General features: G+C 35.4%; 2 protein-coding genes across 2 annotated transcripts; one reads left to right on the top strand and one right to left on the bottom strand.

The window, feature by feature from the left end:
- Nucleotides 1–5,468: 5,468 nt before the first annotated feature.
- Nucleotides 5,469–6,968, bottom strand: LOC113239093 (putative serine protease K12H4.7). Its single transcript, XM_026475958.1, has one exon. The coding sequence runs from the start codon at nucleotides 6,951–6,953 to the stop codon at nucleotides 5,523–5,525; it is 1,431 nt and encodes a 476-aa protein (XP_026331743.1). The 5' UTR covers nucleotides 6,954–6,968; the 3' UTR covers nucleotides 5,469–5,522.
- Nucleotides 6,969–10,979: 4,011 nt separating this feature from the next.
- On the top strand, nucleotides 10,980–12,549 carry LOC113239092 (putative serine protease K12H4.7). The gene has a single exon (XM_026475957.1). The coding sequence runs from the start codon at nucleotides 10,980–10,982 to the stop codon at nucleotides 12,414–12,416; it is 1,437 nt and encodes a 478-aa protein (XP_026331742.1). The 3' UTR covers nucleotides 12,417–12,549.
- The last annotated feature ends 3,817 nt before the right edge of the window (nucleotides 12,550–16,366 follow it).

The raw sequence follows: 16,366 nt of genomic DNA, 5'->3' as shown, positions 1-16,366 counted from the left end.
GTCTTACAAGTTTCTTGTGGCATCTGTTGTACTGCCGGTAAATTATATAGATGATTACCGCTCCACATACTGCTATAACTACTGATAGCAGAATATTATTCACACATGTGACACTATTTCTGTGTCTGATCCGTTTTGGTTGCCGTGTTGGTTAATAATTACTTCTTTATTATCACAAACGCACTTTGAGCACTGTTTCCCCATTTTTGTAGTCGTTGGCGTGACTGTGTCACTCGAAAGCCTGGACGCGATAGCGTCATGGTGTCGTTTCGTAGAACACTAATCCCGCGTCAGCAGCAACTCACGCGCGCTCGTTGGAAGGCAGTGGCAGGGTCGCCATGAGGTGTGCGGGGTAGTGGGGGGATACGTAGACACAATCAAACGTGTTACTTGCTCGACGATACCTTTATTAATGAATACTTATTCTAATACAGTTGCTTATGTACTATACCACAGTACATTTACTCAAATATTTTATATGCCCGTAAAAATTTACATAATTTCAATAAGAAAGAAGATATCCATAATATTAACCTTAGAGCTAAGTCCAAACTCATGGTACCACGATTTCGTTTAACCAAGGTAAACAACTCTTTTATGGGGAACTGTATACGTTTTTACAATAAGATTCCGGAGCATATATTAAGTTTATCATTTCCTAAGTTTAAAAACCACATTAAAAATATTTTGATCGAAAAATCATATTACAAAATTGAAGACTACGTGTTAGATAAAGATGTATGGAAAGACGACATGGCTCCAGAATCCACACAAATTTGATTCAAAGTGTATTCCATAGCATTTAAGTTTATTTGAAAAGAGCAATCCCTAGAGTTTCTTGCTCGTTCTTCTCAGGGAGGTCAGCGTAGTGAACGAGCAGTAGCTTAAATGTAGCTTAAATGTGACGTTTTCAAGTGTAAATTAATTTTACCTATGGAATAAATAATCTTTGACTTTGACTTTGAAAAGTGGTCTTATAATTATTAATACAAAGATCGAACACTCAGAAAAAACGCTCAGAAAAAATTCCTTCGATCCGGTCGGATTCGAACCGACGTCTTCTTGCATACCGTGCCAGATAGATTTTAGAGCGCGTTCACACAGTATGAACTTCATGTAAGACCGGGCCGAGTCCGTGACACGGCCGAGGCATGGTTGGTGCACGGTGTCGAGTATTATTTTCCCGGTTCCAACCCGGTCCGATCGCGACCTTCTTAATATGAATGCATTCGCCAGGCGGGTGCAAGGCAGGGAAGTCAACGTTGGACTATAGTGTAGTGGACAGCGAAAGCGCAAAATGCTCTCAACATCTATTAAATCTTTGAAAAGCGTGGCAAATTCTACTTCGGATTCTCCTTTTCTCCACTACACGTGTATACACTATCTTTTTTAACCGACTTCAAAAAAAGGAGGAGGTTCTCAATTCGGCTGAATGTTTATTATTTTTTTTGTATGTATGTTACGCGGTAACTCCGGTATTTGTGAATCGATTTTCATGATTCTTTTTTTGTTGGAAAGAGGGTACCTCCATAGTGGTCCCATTTAGCTTTGAAGAAAATCATCCACCTCTAAGGGTGGCTGTTCACGCACGAAGATTCATTTTTATAAATAGCGCCTAAATTTTATTATAAGGAGCAATTATTTTAATAATTGATTTTGCTATTCTCCAATTCAAGGCCTTTTGCTCTCTCAATATACTTTGAGTAGTGAGAACCGATTTTCATTATCTCCTGTGTCAAGTCTCGTATAGTGGCGAACTAGGGTATGAATCCGGGTTTGCGCACTTTTCGGTAACCGATTTCAATAAAACTTGGTAATTATATGTAATTCCACGCACTTTTGAGGTCGGTTTTTTTTAGTACTCTGTCCAACTGAGATTACTCTAGTGTCAATTTGTGTTTCCAATACTTCGTCATCAAGAACTATTGCAATAGCTGCCGACTCAAGTTGTGGAAATTGCGTTAATAACACAACCTTATCACTCAAGAGAAAAATGGAAAATAACATAACTAACCCGGCCGGCGCACGGTGGAAACGACACGGCACTATGACGATCCGGACCCGGCACGGTATGCCTTAAAACTTTTTTTAATTTCAATAGCTCCACTATTCTACTATAGTAATGATTCAGATTCAGATTAATTTATTTCTCATATATAACGTTACAGTATAAATTGCACTACATGTCAAAGTATAAGAAATTATATTGAGATCGTCAGACAAAAAGGAAAATTATAAGAAAAGCACACAAGAATTAGAAAATTAACAATTCATTATATAATATTGTTGTCATTAAATTACATATCAATGATCATTCTCCATCAAGGATCGTCATAAGTTGATAACAATTATACAAGAGTATGTTAATGCGGTAAAAATTAGAATAAAAATAGAAAATACTGAGTTCGTTACAATTTAATGTCCATAAATTCTTTTACAGAGTATATAGGATTTTTCAAGAAAAGGTCTTTCAGCCGGCGCCTAAGGAGTAGCGGGTAAACGCTCATAGTAGGTAGGTCCGATGACAATTTTCTCTGCAAGTGCCATGCGTCGAGGGACTGTTCCCAAATGACCGGTACGGCGAAGTGGGATACCAGAAACATTTACAGTACCATATGAAGACAGATTATTTCTAACGTACATTATAATTTCGTATAAGTAGAGTGAGTAGTGCGTCATTATGTGTTGCGCTACAAAGAGATTTCTGCAGGAATGTCTGTGTTTTACCCCAACCAATACGCGTACGGCACGTTTTTGCATTAGCATGACTCTATTGGCATCCGTGGAGTTACCCCATATGAAATGACGCAGGCTCTTGGGATTACGACGTTCAATTCAGTGATTCTTACCTTATTCCAGCAAAGTCGAGGTAAATAAATTATGCTTTTTCACAAACATGCTTGGAAACACCAACTGGCCACCGTGGATTCGATCGACAATCTTGAATACCGCCGTAAAGTTCCTTGCTTATCGGTATTCTACAGGGTATACCACGAAGAGTGTCATTTGATTCCGCCTTCGCCTTTCCATCATCGGGGGACTAGATGTGGGCTGGGATTCCACCCCTATATAGTGGATATTCCCAGGATCGCACGAAGCGTTTCGCTTTCACAATTATATGGCGAGCGGCTAGAGAGTGGAATTCCCTACCTGCGGACTTATTCCCCGAACGCTATAACTTGGACCTTTTCAAGACGAGAGTGAATAGGCATTATTTAGGTGTGCATGCTACATCGTCGACCTCATCATCACTTTCCATCAGGTGGTATTTAAAAAAAATGCATTACTTTCAAAAAGCAAAGTTCGTCATTTATGGACCGTGCGACTTCTTCCCGGCCAAAGCCTTCAAAGTATGAAAATCTATTACTGTCCACAGCTCCAAACATTAAAAACTAACTATGTAAACCATTGACTTACAATTATATGGACGTCGGGTCCGCGCTAAAAAGTGTCCGCACTTGTAAGGCGCTAAAATCGTATACAGAGCGCCAAACTCCGCTTTAGTCTTCATTTGTTCTACTGACAGCGGGATACTGCGATGACATTACAATTTAAATTTCGAATAGGTTGACTTGGGACATTTTTTTCGTGGTTTTTGTATTAGACCCGTCGTCCATTTATTTGTAAGTCAATGATGTAAACAGACGAAAGAAAAACTCAGCCAATTGCCAAGTGTTCCTAATTGCGAGAATTAAAATTATAAAAATACCGTTTACTTTTTTTTAGAAAAAGAGGCGGTAAATTAAAATATAGTGCTTTTTTGTATTTTTGAATGATTAAATTTTCAGTTTTAATTGCATTACATTCTAAACTTCTTAATTTTTTGTTACCATTGGAAATTTTGGATTTTCGTCGCGAAAACTGGGAAGAGCGATAACGGAACCATTGAATTGAGCTTCATAATCTCAAGATCCTTTCTTTCTACGTCATTAACTATAGTAAAATTGTACGTAAAGCTGATGAAATAAAAAAAAAACATCGTTTTTCAACACGGGTTTTAGCTTTCATCGTCGTTGGGATCCAGTCATGAGCATATTATTATGCGAGTGATTTTCCCAGCAGTGATTTTTCCGCGGCGTGGTCGAAAGTCGTGTTATAAATTTCCAAAATAAATATGTGATGTTTTTTGTAGTTAAGTATATCTAAATCTTCACATGGAGCCACTAAAGAAAATGTCTAATTCCTTAAATTCCTGCGTCGACGTTATAGTATATTTATAATTTTTATTAGTCCTGATTTCTAATTTGGGTGACGCGTCCACAACCCGTGTCTCAAACTTGTTTTCATGATTGAAAAAAAATCGAACCACATTTTGAAGAAATACTGGTACACCCGCATTCTCAGTGAATATTACTGTCTGTAATTAGATAAATGATTAATTAAACGGTCTAATATAAAGTAATATCGTGCCAAGAACAATCGTCCGCACGAGGAGCCTAATATTGGTGATCCATTTTAAATGCTCACTAGCAAATACTGTAAGCTTTCAACAACTTACCGATTACTACTAACCCGCTACTTCTAGAGTCGCGTTAATGCGCAGTGTGATCGGTAGTGCGGAGATCGTTGTTGTTTTCAATGTTGATTTTGGGTGTGTTTTTTAAAATAACTTTTTGCTAATTTTGCAATTTTGGTGATACAATTTTGATGATTTATCTGTGTTCACCAAAATTGTATTTTATCACCAAAATTACAAAGGAAGTAGTTTTCTCTGTCATAATAACACTATTGTTGGCTACAAATCAAGAATGTTGGTAAACAAATTTAGAAAATGTATAATCATGAATAATAATGACTCTTTTTTTGATAAGGTCGCCAAAAGTGCAAACAAGACATATTATCTTTTAAGTACTTGACATTTTAAAGGGCTGATAATATATTCTATAATATTTACTTAAAACACAAAATTAAAAATTGTCACCAAAATTAGGTAAAAAACCGTACCTGTTGAAAATGCCTTATGTAAGCGACATCGAATATTGCCCGACAAGTTGCCGGATATCGCGGGTGTTGTGTGTTAGTCTAGTGACAACTCTAGTGCACAAATAAATAATGAAGACCAAGTGCGGACATCCGCCTTTTTATCCCTTCGATACCATGGACATTCAAACACGTCCAAAGCGTCTTGGCAAATAAAATATGTTTTATACACGACAAAATCCCGATTTCAAAATCAAACAATATCTTTCATATGTTAGTCGTTCGCCGTCGTCCAGCTACTGGCGCAAGATGGCACCACATCGAATAAAATTTCAATATAAAATCAAAATCGTAACTGGCAACAAAAGTATTTTATTATAACTTTCGACGAAATAGCGACTGGGTAAACTTTAAATTATATTAACAGTCCATAATTTGTTACGTCTTTCTAAATTATAAACTACGAGCAATCATTATCAAGTTTTCATAGTGTTTATCATTTGTTTGAGTGCATTTTGGCGACTGCGCCTGATAGTTATCGAGGCTTAAGGCATTTTCATTGTTTGTATTCTTCCGTGAGTATAAACATTTGTACAAATTGTTCACAAACCAATCCACTTTTTTATCAATGACTTTACTTTCTTCTTAGTCTCTTTTAGCTCTACGGATTTTATTTCTGTATCCGGGTATGTGAGCAGTGTAGCACGGCCAGTATTTGCAATGACAAACGCAGGCGCATCATCTGATAAGTTTTCTACGACACCAAGTTTCCGGTAAGGGTCGAATTCGCTATTCACAAAGACCACTTTTGTTACGTTTGGATGTAGGGCTCCATACATTTCGTTTGTAGTCTTAACCCCGTCTTCGACTCTCTTTTTACCAAATTCGGGCCCAAATTGTACTTCACATGCCTTGTAGTAGTATTCCACTGATAGACAATTGGTAAAAGGATGCTTACCTTCTTCTGTGCTCGGGAAAGATCCGAATTCTGTACACATTTGATACAACCAAGGATTTTTTATTGGTCTGTTGAACTTGGAATCAAAATCATAATTATTACACGAGTCTTGTCCATCCTGTACAATATAATCACGTTTCGACTGGAGTAATTTAGACTTAAAGCTGGTATCATTGAAATTTTTCTCGCATGTTAATTTTAAATAATCACCATCATCAGCAACATCAGAAAATAGTCTGAAAAAACCTAAATAATTGTCGAAAAATACTTGTTGATTTTCTTTCTTGGACATATCGACAAAATCACATATCTCATCTTCTTTTTTAAGCTGTTTTATACCTTCCGGAGTACTAAGTAGAGTTTGAAATTTATTAAACAGTTTGGCTATTTTGTCGTAACAACCCGGAGTGCCGTATTTCAAAAAATTTTCCCCAACAATTTCATAGAAATCTTTAAAGTCTGCCTTGGCTAGAACGGGTCCACTAACTGAGACTGCTGCGTCTACTAAGTCGCTATAGAACAGCCTCATCCATGTAGCCAAATTCCCTGCATTTCCTACCATAGTTCCACCAACCACAACGACTTTTGAATTTTCAGCATTCGACATGGACTTGACGTATTTGATTAATTTTGCTACATCAGCAAGAGCTTGTTGCGAATTTAAATATTTTAGGTTCTCTGTCTTTGTAAGGTCCAATGGTGTATTATTCCCGTAATACCTGTGTTCTATACCGAACAAAGCCCCATTGGTTTCGTTCACGAGGTCGTAGAGAAAGAATCCCTTCTTGAAAATGGAGGTTTGAACTATGTACGGAAAAGGACCACCAATGTTTATATATATCGGTCCATTTGGCTTCCAAAATTCTAGATTTTGAATATACATCATGTTCCAAGTTCTCGTGTCTTGCGCATCGAAATGGTTCACCGGTTGTAGAATCCTTTTAAATTCATTCTTACCGATCCCCTGCGATTGAGAAATATATCCTTCCAAGTCCAGATGGTGATGTTTAAAGCAATCTACATTGCTTAGAAATATCACAGCGACTATCTTTAAAAATCCTATTACGTAGAACATTGTTCATCGATGCCAACTTTTTATCAAACAATTAGTAGTTAAGTAAAGACAAGTTGTAAAACTGTCTGATTATATACCTAGTCAGAAAACACGGCTGGTTGTTTTCTATAGTAATTTTATGAATTTGTTTTATTGTACTTACATACCTACATAGTACATACTCAATTTTATGTTAGTGGAAATATTTTACCATGAAATCGTTTTTGAGAAAACAATTTTGACATAATAATTTGTTCGGTCAAGAGTGAGTTGTTCGTAACCTAGAGCATATAGGACTGGAGGCGTCATCGATAGGTAGTCCCATTTGTCAAGATACAAGTAAAAAAATACCTACGCACAATAAACACTACTTTAGAATCGATGTTTTTTCATTTCCATTATCGAATTCACCGTGTCGAGTGCTCCACGAAATATGTCGTCTTGGGCCATAATAACATGCAAAAAAAAATCAGCTACGTCTGGCCTTAGCTGGATTAAAATTCATTTACGTGATTAACTAGTACGTAATACAAATTGACACCATCATGTCGATTACTAAACGTCTCTAGCGGTAACCTAACACGAACTCGAAAATTGTTTTGGCCGAAATAACGTTTGTACGAATATTCATTACACCGAAAACCGAATTATAACGAAACAGTTGTTCTTTCAGGATATGTTGAATGTTTATCGCAAAGACACGATTAGGTTCGGTTAGGTTAGAAAAAAACATTTTCCTCTCAAAATTACTTTCGAGGTTACGAAATTTCGACCAAACATTATTTTCTGGAAAATGTCGTTTCGGACTAGTGATAAGTAACCGTCTCTAGCATATTCATGAGGATCGATGATTTTTTATAGGCCTATGTACGGACGCGGACATAATATGAATTTGTGTTTTATCTGCGTATTTGTAAAAATTAGCTAGTGTTGTCGAATTTCGTTTGTGTGAGACAAGAGAGTGTCAAGTATTTCACACTTGCTATGTTTCAAAGTTGTTAAGTGCCTTATTCTATAGTCCATTTGTTTAGGTACTTAACTAAATGTAAACAATCTTGATACATCTTTTTATTGAAACACATGCTTTACAAATCAATAGGTATAAAAATAGGCATGCAATTTCATATGAAGCTAAGTATTTGTATTTTGTATTTGAAGGTAAGGGAAAATCATTTTATAAAAGTATATTTCATTAAATAGACATCACAAGATTGTTTACATTTATTTAAGTACCTAAACAGATGGACTATAGTCTGTTTTTTTCAAGACGGAGTAAAATAACAGTTCATTGTTCAAAAGTGTTGCCCGCTTGCGAGCAGCTAGTGCTTGCAGTCGATAAATACTCTATCGACTATCGATTGAATATTGGTCATGCTTATGGAATAAATAGCCGAACTTGTTTCATTTGAAACATCCTCGACCCATTATTCATCCAATTACTCCAGGACAAGTTCATTTGAATTGTCAGTTGTTGTGGATATAGAATTGCTTGTGAAAAATGAAAAGATGAGACATATTTTAAACTTTTTCATTTTAATTAATATACATACATACATACATAAGCTCACGCCCTAGTTCCACAGGAGGTGTAGGCAGAGACCACGGAACGCCACTTTGCTCTATCTTGACACAACTCACATACATCAACTACCCTTTTCACACTGACTCCTGTAACACAGGTTATACCTAGCTCAGGTGTCAGGGACTTCACTATTGTGTTGTAACTATTTTGTAACAATAAATATTATTATTATTATTATTTTCGTATTTATTTTATTTTATTATTATTATTATTATTATTATTATTATTATTTTCATACAACTTCTTTTATTCTTGTCACTTCGGATCCCAGCCTTTTTGTGAACATCACTGATCTGATCAATGTAAGTCCTTCTGAGACGTCCTCTCAAAACACCTCCATTCATATTCGCATCATAAATCTGTGTGGTAATTCTTCTTACATCCATCCGCTCTACATGCCCAAACCACCTCAACATTCCTTTCTCTATTCTGGTCACTACGTCCTCTTTCACGTATTATTTTATTCTTCACTCTATCACTTAACTTTATTTCACAATTTTTCCTCAAAGGTCTCATCTCCACTGCATTAATTCTACTTTCATGCTTCTTCTTGCCATACCCAACTCTAACTGCCAAACATGAGTGTGGGAACCAGCAAAGCATTGTGTATGGAAACGTGTGCTTTTTTGGATAAGATGTTGCTCCCCATTAGATCATTTATGGCTCCATTTACTGCGTTTCCATTTCGTACCCTTCTTTCAATGTCATCATCAAACTTTCCATCTCTTGTAAAGACAATCAAACTCGGCTTTACTTGTTAAAATGTATAAGAATAAAAATTTATTTCGTTACTAAAAAACCAACTGTCAAAATAAGAATAAAGAAGGCAATAATACAATTAGTAATTATTAGAACGTCGTAAAATTGACAATGTAATCATTTTTGACAAAATTTTATCTTCTTTCACAATCTATCGATGAAATTATCGACAACAACACATAACTATTTAAAATGTTATAAAAACTGGCAACCTTTCAAATGTCATTTTACTCCGTCATCAAAAAAGACGAATTATAGGTATTTGAATTATCAATTAGTGGATTATTAACTTCACTAATACTGAAAATCTTAATCGTTAATTAGTCAAAGAAAACTAAATATTGTTTCAAATATTCTATTTTTTTTATTTTATTATTATTATTTATTGCTCAGGAAAAAGCCATTCATTGCCCGTGGTCCAACTGCGTAGTCCAACTAGTAAGACCAAGGGCAAAGTTTCTTGCCCGTGTTTCTACCAGTAGGACTACGGGCAACATTGTATGGGCATTGAACCTATTGATCGGTTAGTACAGTCACCGTCAATATTAATAATCTTACTGGTTCTGAGCTAAATACAATTGTTCTCTAGGATGATCCCTGTGACAGTTCATAAAAAATCGCAAGATATAATCTTGTAATAACGTGCACTGTTTAATGTATTTAATGAATTATTTTTGTAAGCATCGCTTTTAAGTGAAAATATTATATGGTGCGTACAGTCATTGAAAAGCGCCGCAGCAGGCTTTAAAACCCAACGTCATATCTAAAAAGGGCTCTGGCCACACTTTAAACAAAGTATTCCCAAGGAGGATAAATCGCATCTTTAGTGTAATAAGACCACATTTGCAAAATGACAACGAAAGAAATTAGTCTATAACTTTTTATGCTTAAATTGGAGTTATTATATTTTCACATATACATAATTTGTTTCATGTAGTTGATATTATTTTTATGACTTTCGTGTCATAAAAGCAATTTTTGACATAAATGATCACATGTACCAAACCACTATACACAGGGTGCGAAATATCCTCTCTTGTTGACATTTGTCTTCAACAATTTGGTATTTTTGAACAAGTTTATTCATACGAAATTAATAAAAATAATCATAAATTTGAGATGTACAAAATTTTTGGAAATAATTATCAAAATATCACAAATCTAATAAATTCATATTTCATATTTGTAAATCCACTCACCGAAGTGGGTGGTTCGAATTATGTGTCCGAGAGTATATTATGTACCTAATATGCAAGTTGTGATGATTTTTCTATACATATATTCGTTAATTGGTGCCCTACCGAATACTATAACTTATTAACATTAAAATTTAAGGGCGACCTTAATTTGTGTTTTGGGGCTGTCCTGAAATTTTTTTTAAAATCATTAACTAGGTATTTTAAGGGATTGCCGAGTCTGAAGAAAGAATGTCTGTTAATAAAATAATAACTATTATAATGTCCACAAATGCTTGAAATTCACATAGAGGTATGTTATCAATGGTTATTTCAAGCAATTCAAGAAATATAGTGCATTTAAAAAATATTTTCATTCGCATTAGTTTTAAGGTTCATAAAATTAAATATTTAGTTGTCTACTAACAATAAAACAAATTCACAAAATTGCCTTAGAAAAATACCCGTCGTGTTTGTCTTTATATTCAGAAACTTCGAGAACAGTGTCAAGAGTTTACTTCCATTAAAACAATGTTTAACATCATCAGATTTTCAAAGATATTCACAGTGATATTCCTAAACCTTCACACCATAAACCGCTTTGGACACCATGAACTGACCAATGAGAAACTTTTCATTCGTCAGTTGGATGCTGGTAAGAATGAAATCAAAAATATTCAACAACCGGTGGATCATTTCGATGCGAAAGAAACAAGAACTTGGAACATGACGTATATTCAAAATCTAGAATTTTGGAAGCCAAATGGACCGATCTACATAAGCATCGGTGGCGCAAGTTCATATAAAACTCAATTAAATATTTTCAAAAAAGGATTCTTTCTCTACGATCTTGCCAAAGAAACCAATGGGGCATTGTTCGGCACAGAACACAGGTACTACGGGAAAAATACCCCATTGAGCAACACAAACACAGAGAACCTAAAATATCTAAACTCACGACAAGCTCTTGCTGATGTAGCAAAGTTAATCAAACACGTCAAGTCAAAATTGAAAGCTGAAAATTCTAAAGTTGTGGTGGCTGGCGGGAGTACGTTAGGCAACGCAGGGAACCTGGCTGCCTGGATGAGGCTGTTTTATACGGACATAGTAGACGCTGCTGTGTCAGCTAGTGGACCTGTTCTGGCCAAAGCAGACTTTAAAGATTTCTTTGAAATTGTTGGTGAAAATTATTTGAAATATGGCACTTCGGGGTGTTACGACAAAATAACCAAAATGTTTATAAGATTCCAAACCTTACTTAGTACCCCTGAAGGTACAAAACAGCTTAAAAAAGAAGAAGAGATTTGTGATTTTGTTAATATGTCCATGAAAGAAAATCAACAAGTATTTTTTGAATTCTATTTGGATAAGTACATACTTTCGGCTTATGTTGCTCCGGACGTCACTTACTTTGAAGATGAATGCGAGAAAAATTTCAACGACACTAACTTAGAATCTGACTTATTTCTCTCAAAACCTGATTATGTAGTACGTGATGAACAAGGTTGGTGCTATAATTTCGATTTCTTTCAACTATTCAACAGAAAATTCAAAGATTGTTGGTTGTACCAACAGTGCACGGAATTTGGGGCTTTCCCGAGCACAGAAGCGGGTAAGCATCCATTTACCAACAGTCTACCAGTGGAATACTACTACAAGGCATGTAAACTACAATTTGGACCTGAATTTGGTAAAAACAGAGTGGAAGATGGAATTAAGGCTACAAACGAAATGTACGGAGGTCTTCACCCTAATGTAACAAAAGTGGTCTTTGTCAATGGTGAGTTCGACCCTTGGCGAAGGCTGGGTGTCACAGAGAATCTATCAGATGATGCTCCAGCGTTTGTCATTGCAAAATCTGGCCGTGCTGAACTGCTGATACATCCGTATATGGATGTAGACTCTGATGAGCTAAAAGATGCTAGGAAGAAAGTGAAGTCTTTGGTAAAAAAGTGGATTGGTTTGTAAAATACAATACAGGACAGCGCAAATATTTTCGGGTAGTATTAAAAACCGCTTGCAGCGCGCTGCAGCATGTCTTATTTTTATTTTTTACTGTTTTGCATATATAAACGTGCAAATATTTTCGGGTAGTAATAAAAAGCGCTGCAGCCTAGCTTACTTTTCTTTTTTACTGTTCTGTACTTAAAATAATAACGCATAGAATGATAGTTTCATATCAAACGAACTGTCACAAGTGAGGCAAAAATCAAATTCATGTAGGTTAATTTTAGTAGTAGGTTAATTTTCGGTTTTAGTGAATATTTATATAAAAATACAAGTTGAAACGCGTTACTTCCTTGTGGAATGTGATGTTAGTATCTATTTTATGTTTGTCTGAAGTGTTTTTACACTCATTTACCGCACAATTCGTCATTTTTAGCTAAAATTCTTGATCTGTTCGCGGTGCAAGTTGACCTTGAGCACTGAATGCCCGCCCGCTCGTGTAGGCCCTTTGGGAGCGCTTCAATTTGCCTCACTTAGCGTGTGCGGACCAGGTTTCTATGTGTTATCATTCTAAGGTTCTGTATATTTAAATGCGCAAATATTTTCGGGTTGTAAGGGTTTTTTTATTTATTCAATTTCAAAAAGATTTACACAAAGCGACTCTTCTTTGCCACTACATTTGAATTTTTCTATTTATTTTAAAATCCTTATCAAGGGTTTTAATTTGGATGCTTTACTTTAAGAATAGATAAAGGCCAGTGTGTAATTCTTTTTTTTAATATAATATCAAGTGACAGGACGGACAAGTCGTGCGCCTTATGGTAAGCTACATGCCTGTCCATAACAGTTGCATTGCCACTCAACAGGACTAAAAAGGCCGTATTGGCAGAATCATAATATGATTAATTGACAATTCATATTATGAATTTCTTGCAATTAATATAACGCAATTCATCTAATTGACAATGTTCTATGGAGGTTTCAAATTGCGTTCTTTGTTTTGTTTGAAAATTCATAATATGAATTGTCAATTAACCATATTATGATTCTGCCAATGCGGCCTATATAGCTCTGCACTTTAAATTGCAATGACTGCACTGCCACTGCGCCTGTCACTCTGAGACGTAAGTAGACTCGTGTGCCAGTAAGTTCACCAGCACCCTTCAAAACTGGAACACAGTAATTTAAATCGCAAAGATCTGAGGGGCATTGCCACTGCGCCCATCACCCTGAGACAAGTCCCATGTGCCTGTAATTTCAACAGAATCTTTACCCCTCAAAACTGGAACACATTAATGCTGACATTACCTACTGTTTGGCGGCAGAAATACTGCCGTCCACTAACAAAAACGCAGCTAAGTGACAAATGGTCAAATAATAATAATAATAGTAACAGTAACGGTAACAGTAAAAGTAACAGTAACAGTAACAGTAATAGTAACAGTAACAGTAACAGTAGCAGTTACAGTAACAGTAATAATAATAATAATAGTAATAGTAATGAAGTGTCTAGAATTTGGCGACAAGAAAAGATATATGTTATCCCAATTGTTCTTTCCACAACAGGCATTATTCCTAATAATCTTCTCCATAGCCTTAAATTATTAGGGTCTAAAGAAAGCCTCTACATAACCTTGCAAAAAGCTGTAATTTTAAATACATGCCGTATCGTCAGAAAGTTCATGCAGATGGAAGAAGACGAAGTAGTATCTTATTGCACACTCACCACATACTCGTAGATAGACGCCATACTGCATTTACTTGACTTCGGTCCGTAAATGCGTTTCAAACCAGCTAACAAGCCGAGAAGAATAAAGCAATTAATAATAATAACGCCCACACTCAACATAACCCCGCACTAGGAAAACCCTGTGTCGCGGATGCCATGGACACACACGTAGACAACCACAAATTACACCCAAACTCACGAGAGAAATAAATGTAGGCCATACAAATATTTCTGCCGGCCTGGGAATCGAACCTGGGACCTCTGCGTGGCAGATGATAACCGTTCGGAGGCAGTCAAATATCCGTTAAATAGAAAAAAAATAGAGCACAACGACTTTTTCGGAACCTACCTTAACGATGCATAGCAGAAATATCATTACACAATTTCAACATTCTAAAACTGGGTTACGGTTTTTTATGATATCTCAAGAAATTATTTTGTCACATAGCCGTGTTTTAATTTTTATGTAGCTACGGTCGTACCTTTAACTCATACTTAAATAAAATATATAACCTACAAGTTAATATTCTAAGACACATTGTATCAAATAAAATCCGACTTCAAATGAAGGATAATGATATTGGTCTTTTTAAACATTGTAGAATCTTACCTGTTTATACCCAATTTACGTATATGTTTTTAAAATCTATGTTTTTTAACAACGATCTTAAACAAGTAATAAATCACCCCGTGTGTACGCGAGCGATGGCTGAGGACCGGTTGCTAACGAGTCGCGCAAATAGTGTGTACGGCGAAAGAACATCTACCTTCCTTCTTCCCCGACTTATTAATAAGTTACCACTGGAACTACGAAATACCTTAACAACCATTAATATAAAACATAAACTTAAAGATTACTTTGTACAAAACTTAAAAAAATGTGATGAACATTTAATATAATAAGATGAATGTATTTACCCAATCCTATTAATTTTAGTAACATATATATTATAGATTATTTATACAAATTACTTAAATATTTACACTTAAATATAAGCTTCTGCTAGCATGTTCAAATTTGTATTGTGTAGATACAGGTCGCATTATGACAAACCTTAGTGCGGACAATTTGTTTTCCGAAATAACATTTGCTCGAATTTTCATTACACCGAAAACCGAATTATGATGAAATTGTTGTTCTTTCAGGATATGTTGAATGTTTAACGCAAAGACACGATTAGGTTCGGTTAGGTTAGGTTTAAAAGAAAAAACATTTTCCTCTCAAAATTACTTTCGAAGTTATGAAATTTCGACCAAACGTTATTTCTGGAAAATGTCATTTCGGACTGATAAGTAACCATGGCTTATTTGAATAAATAGGAATCGCGCGCAGCCAGTTATCTCTGCCGAAATGTGTCTTACTTTTAAAAAAGGCGGGGTTTTGTAGTTACGATTTTTATATGAATTAATTTTTAATTTAAGTTTTAGTAGAAGTAGAGCTCGATGTAAGAGTTCGTCCAGGGAAGTTTTGCCACCGTCATTTTTTTAAAGTAGACTATAAGACCACGGATTTGTATATTAAACGGACCGCGCACTAAGTTAATAAAACGAGCCGAGTGAGAGGCTTCAAAGTAGTAATGCATCTCTTTCTAATAGGGTGTTCACTCAGGTTCCAACCATCCATATTGTTTTTAATTTTTACAGAAAATGTGGCCGCTTATGAATGACCATAACTAATTATTATTTCACGATACAAATTAGTATACTTATTTGATATGCTACTTCATAATAGAAGGTATCATTGTTGATATATTTTTTTTGTATTATTACAGTAAAAGCATATTTATTATTATATTATATAGCATATTATTTAACCTAATTTTATTTAAGCAAAGTTTAAAAAAGTTAATAGACTAGAATAGAATAGAAGATGATTTTTTTTAAATTTATTAAGGCTTTGGCAAAGCCATCAGCCTAAACATGAAGTTTAATTATGTTTCTGTAATCATGGCCGCCACAAAGAGGATAGGCAATTTGAGGCGGCGTGTTTGGATTGACTCGGGATTCCTTAAAACGGGCCGATACATGTATTTTAGTTCGAAATTCGTATAATTTCGCATTTTAATCTTCGATTAAGGCACAATAGCACTATCCTATTCCACTTTAAACTAGATTTCACAAAATAATTGAAAGTCAAAATAAAAACGACGCTTTTCCCTCCAAAATGTCCAGAGCGAATCCATGACTTTATTTAGCGTAGGCAACTTGTTAGACAAGGACATACCACTACATCGAGGTATCT

This window comes from Hyposmocoma kahamanoa, unplaced genomic scaffold (assembly GCF_003589595.1).
Source record: "Hyposmocoma kahamanoa isolate Upper Pololo Valley unplaced genomic scaffold, ASM358959v1 99436, whole genome shotgun sequence".
Taxonomy (NCBI): domain Eukaryota; kingdom Metazoa; phylum Arthropoda; class Insecta; order Lepidoptera; family Cosmopterigidae; genus Hyposmocoma; species Hyposmocoma kahamanoa.
This window is presented reverse-complemented; position numbering and strand designations above follow the sequence as displayed.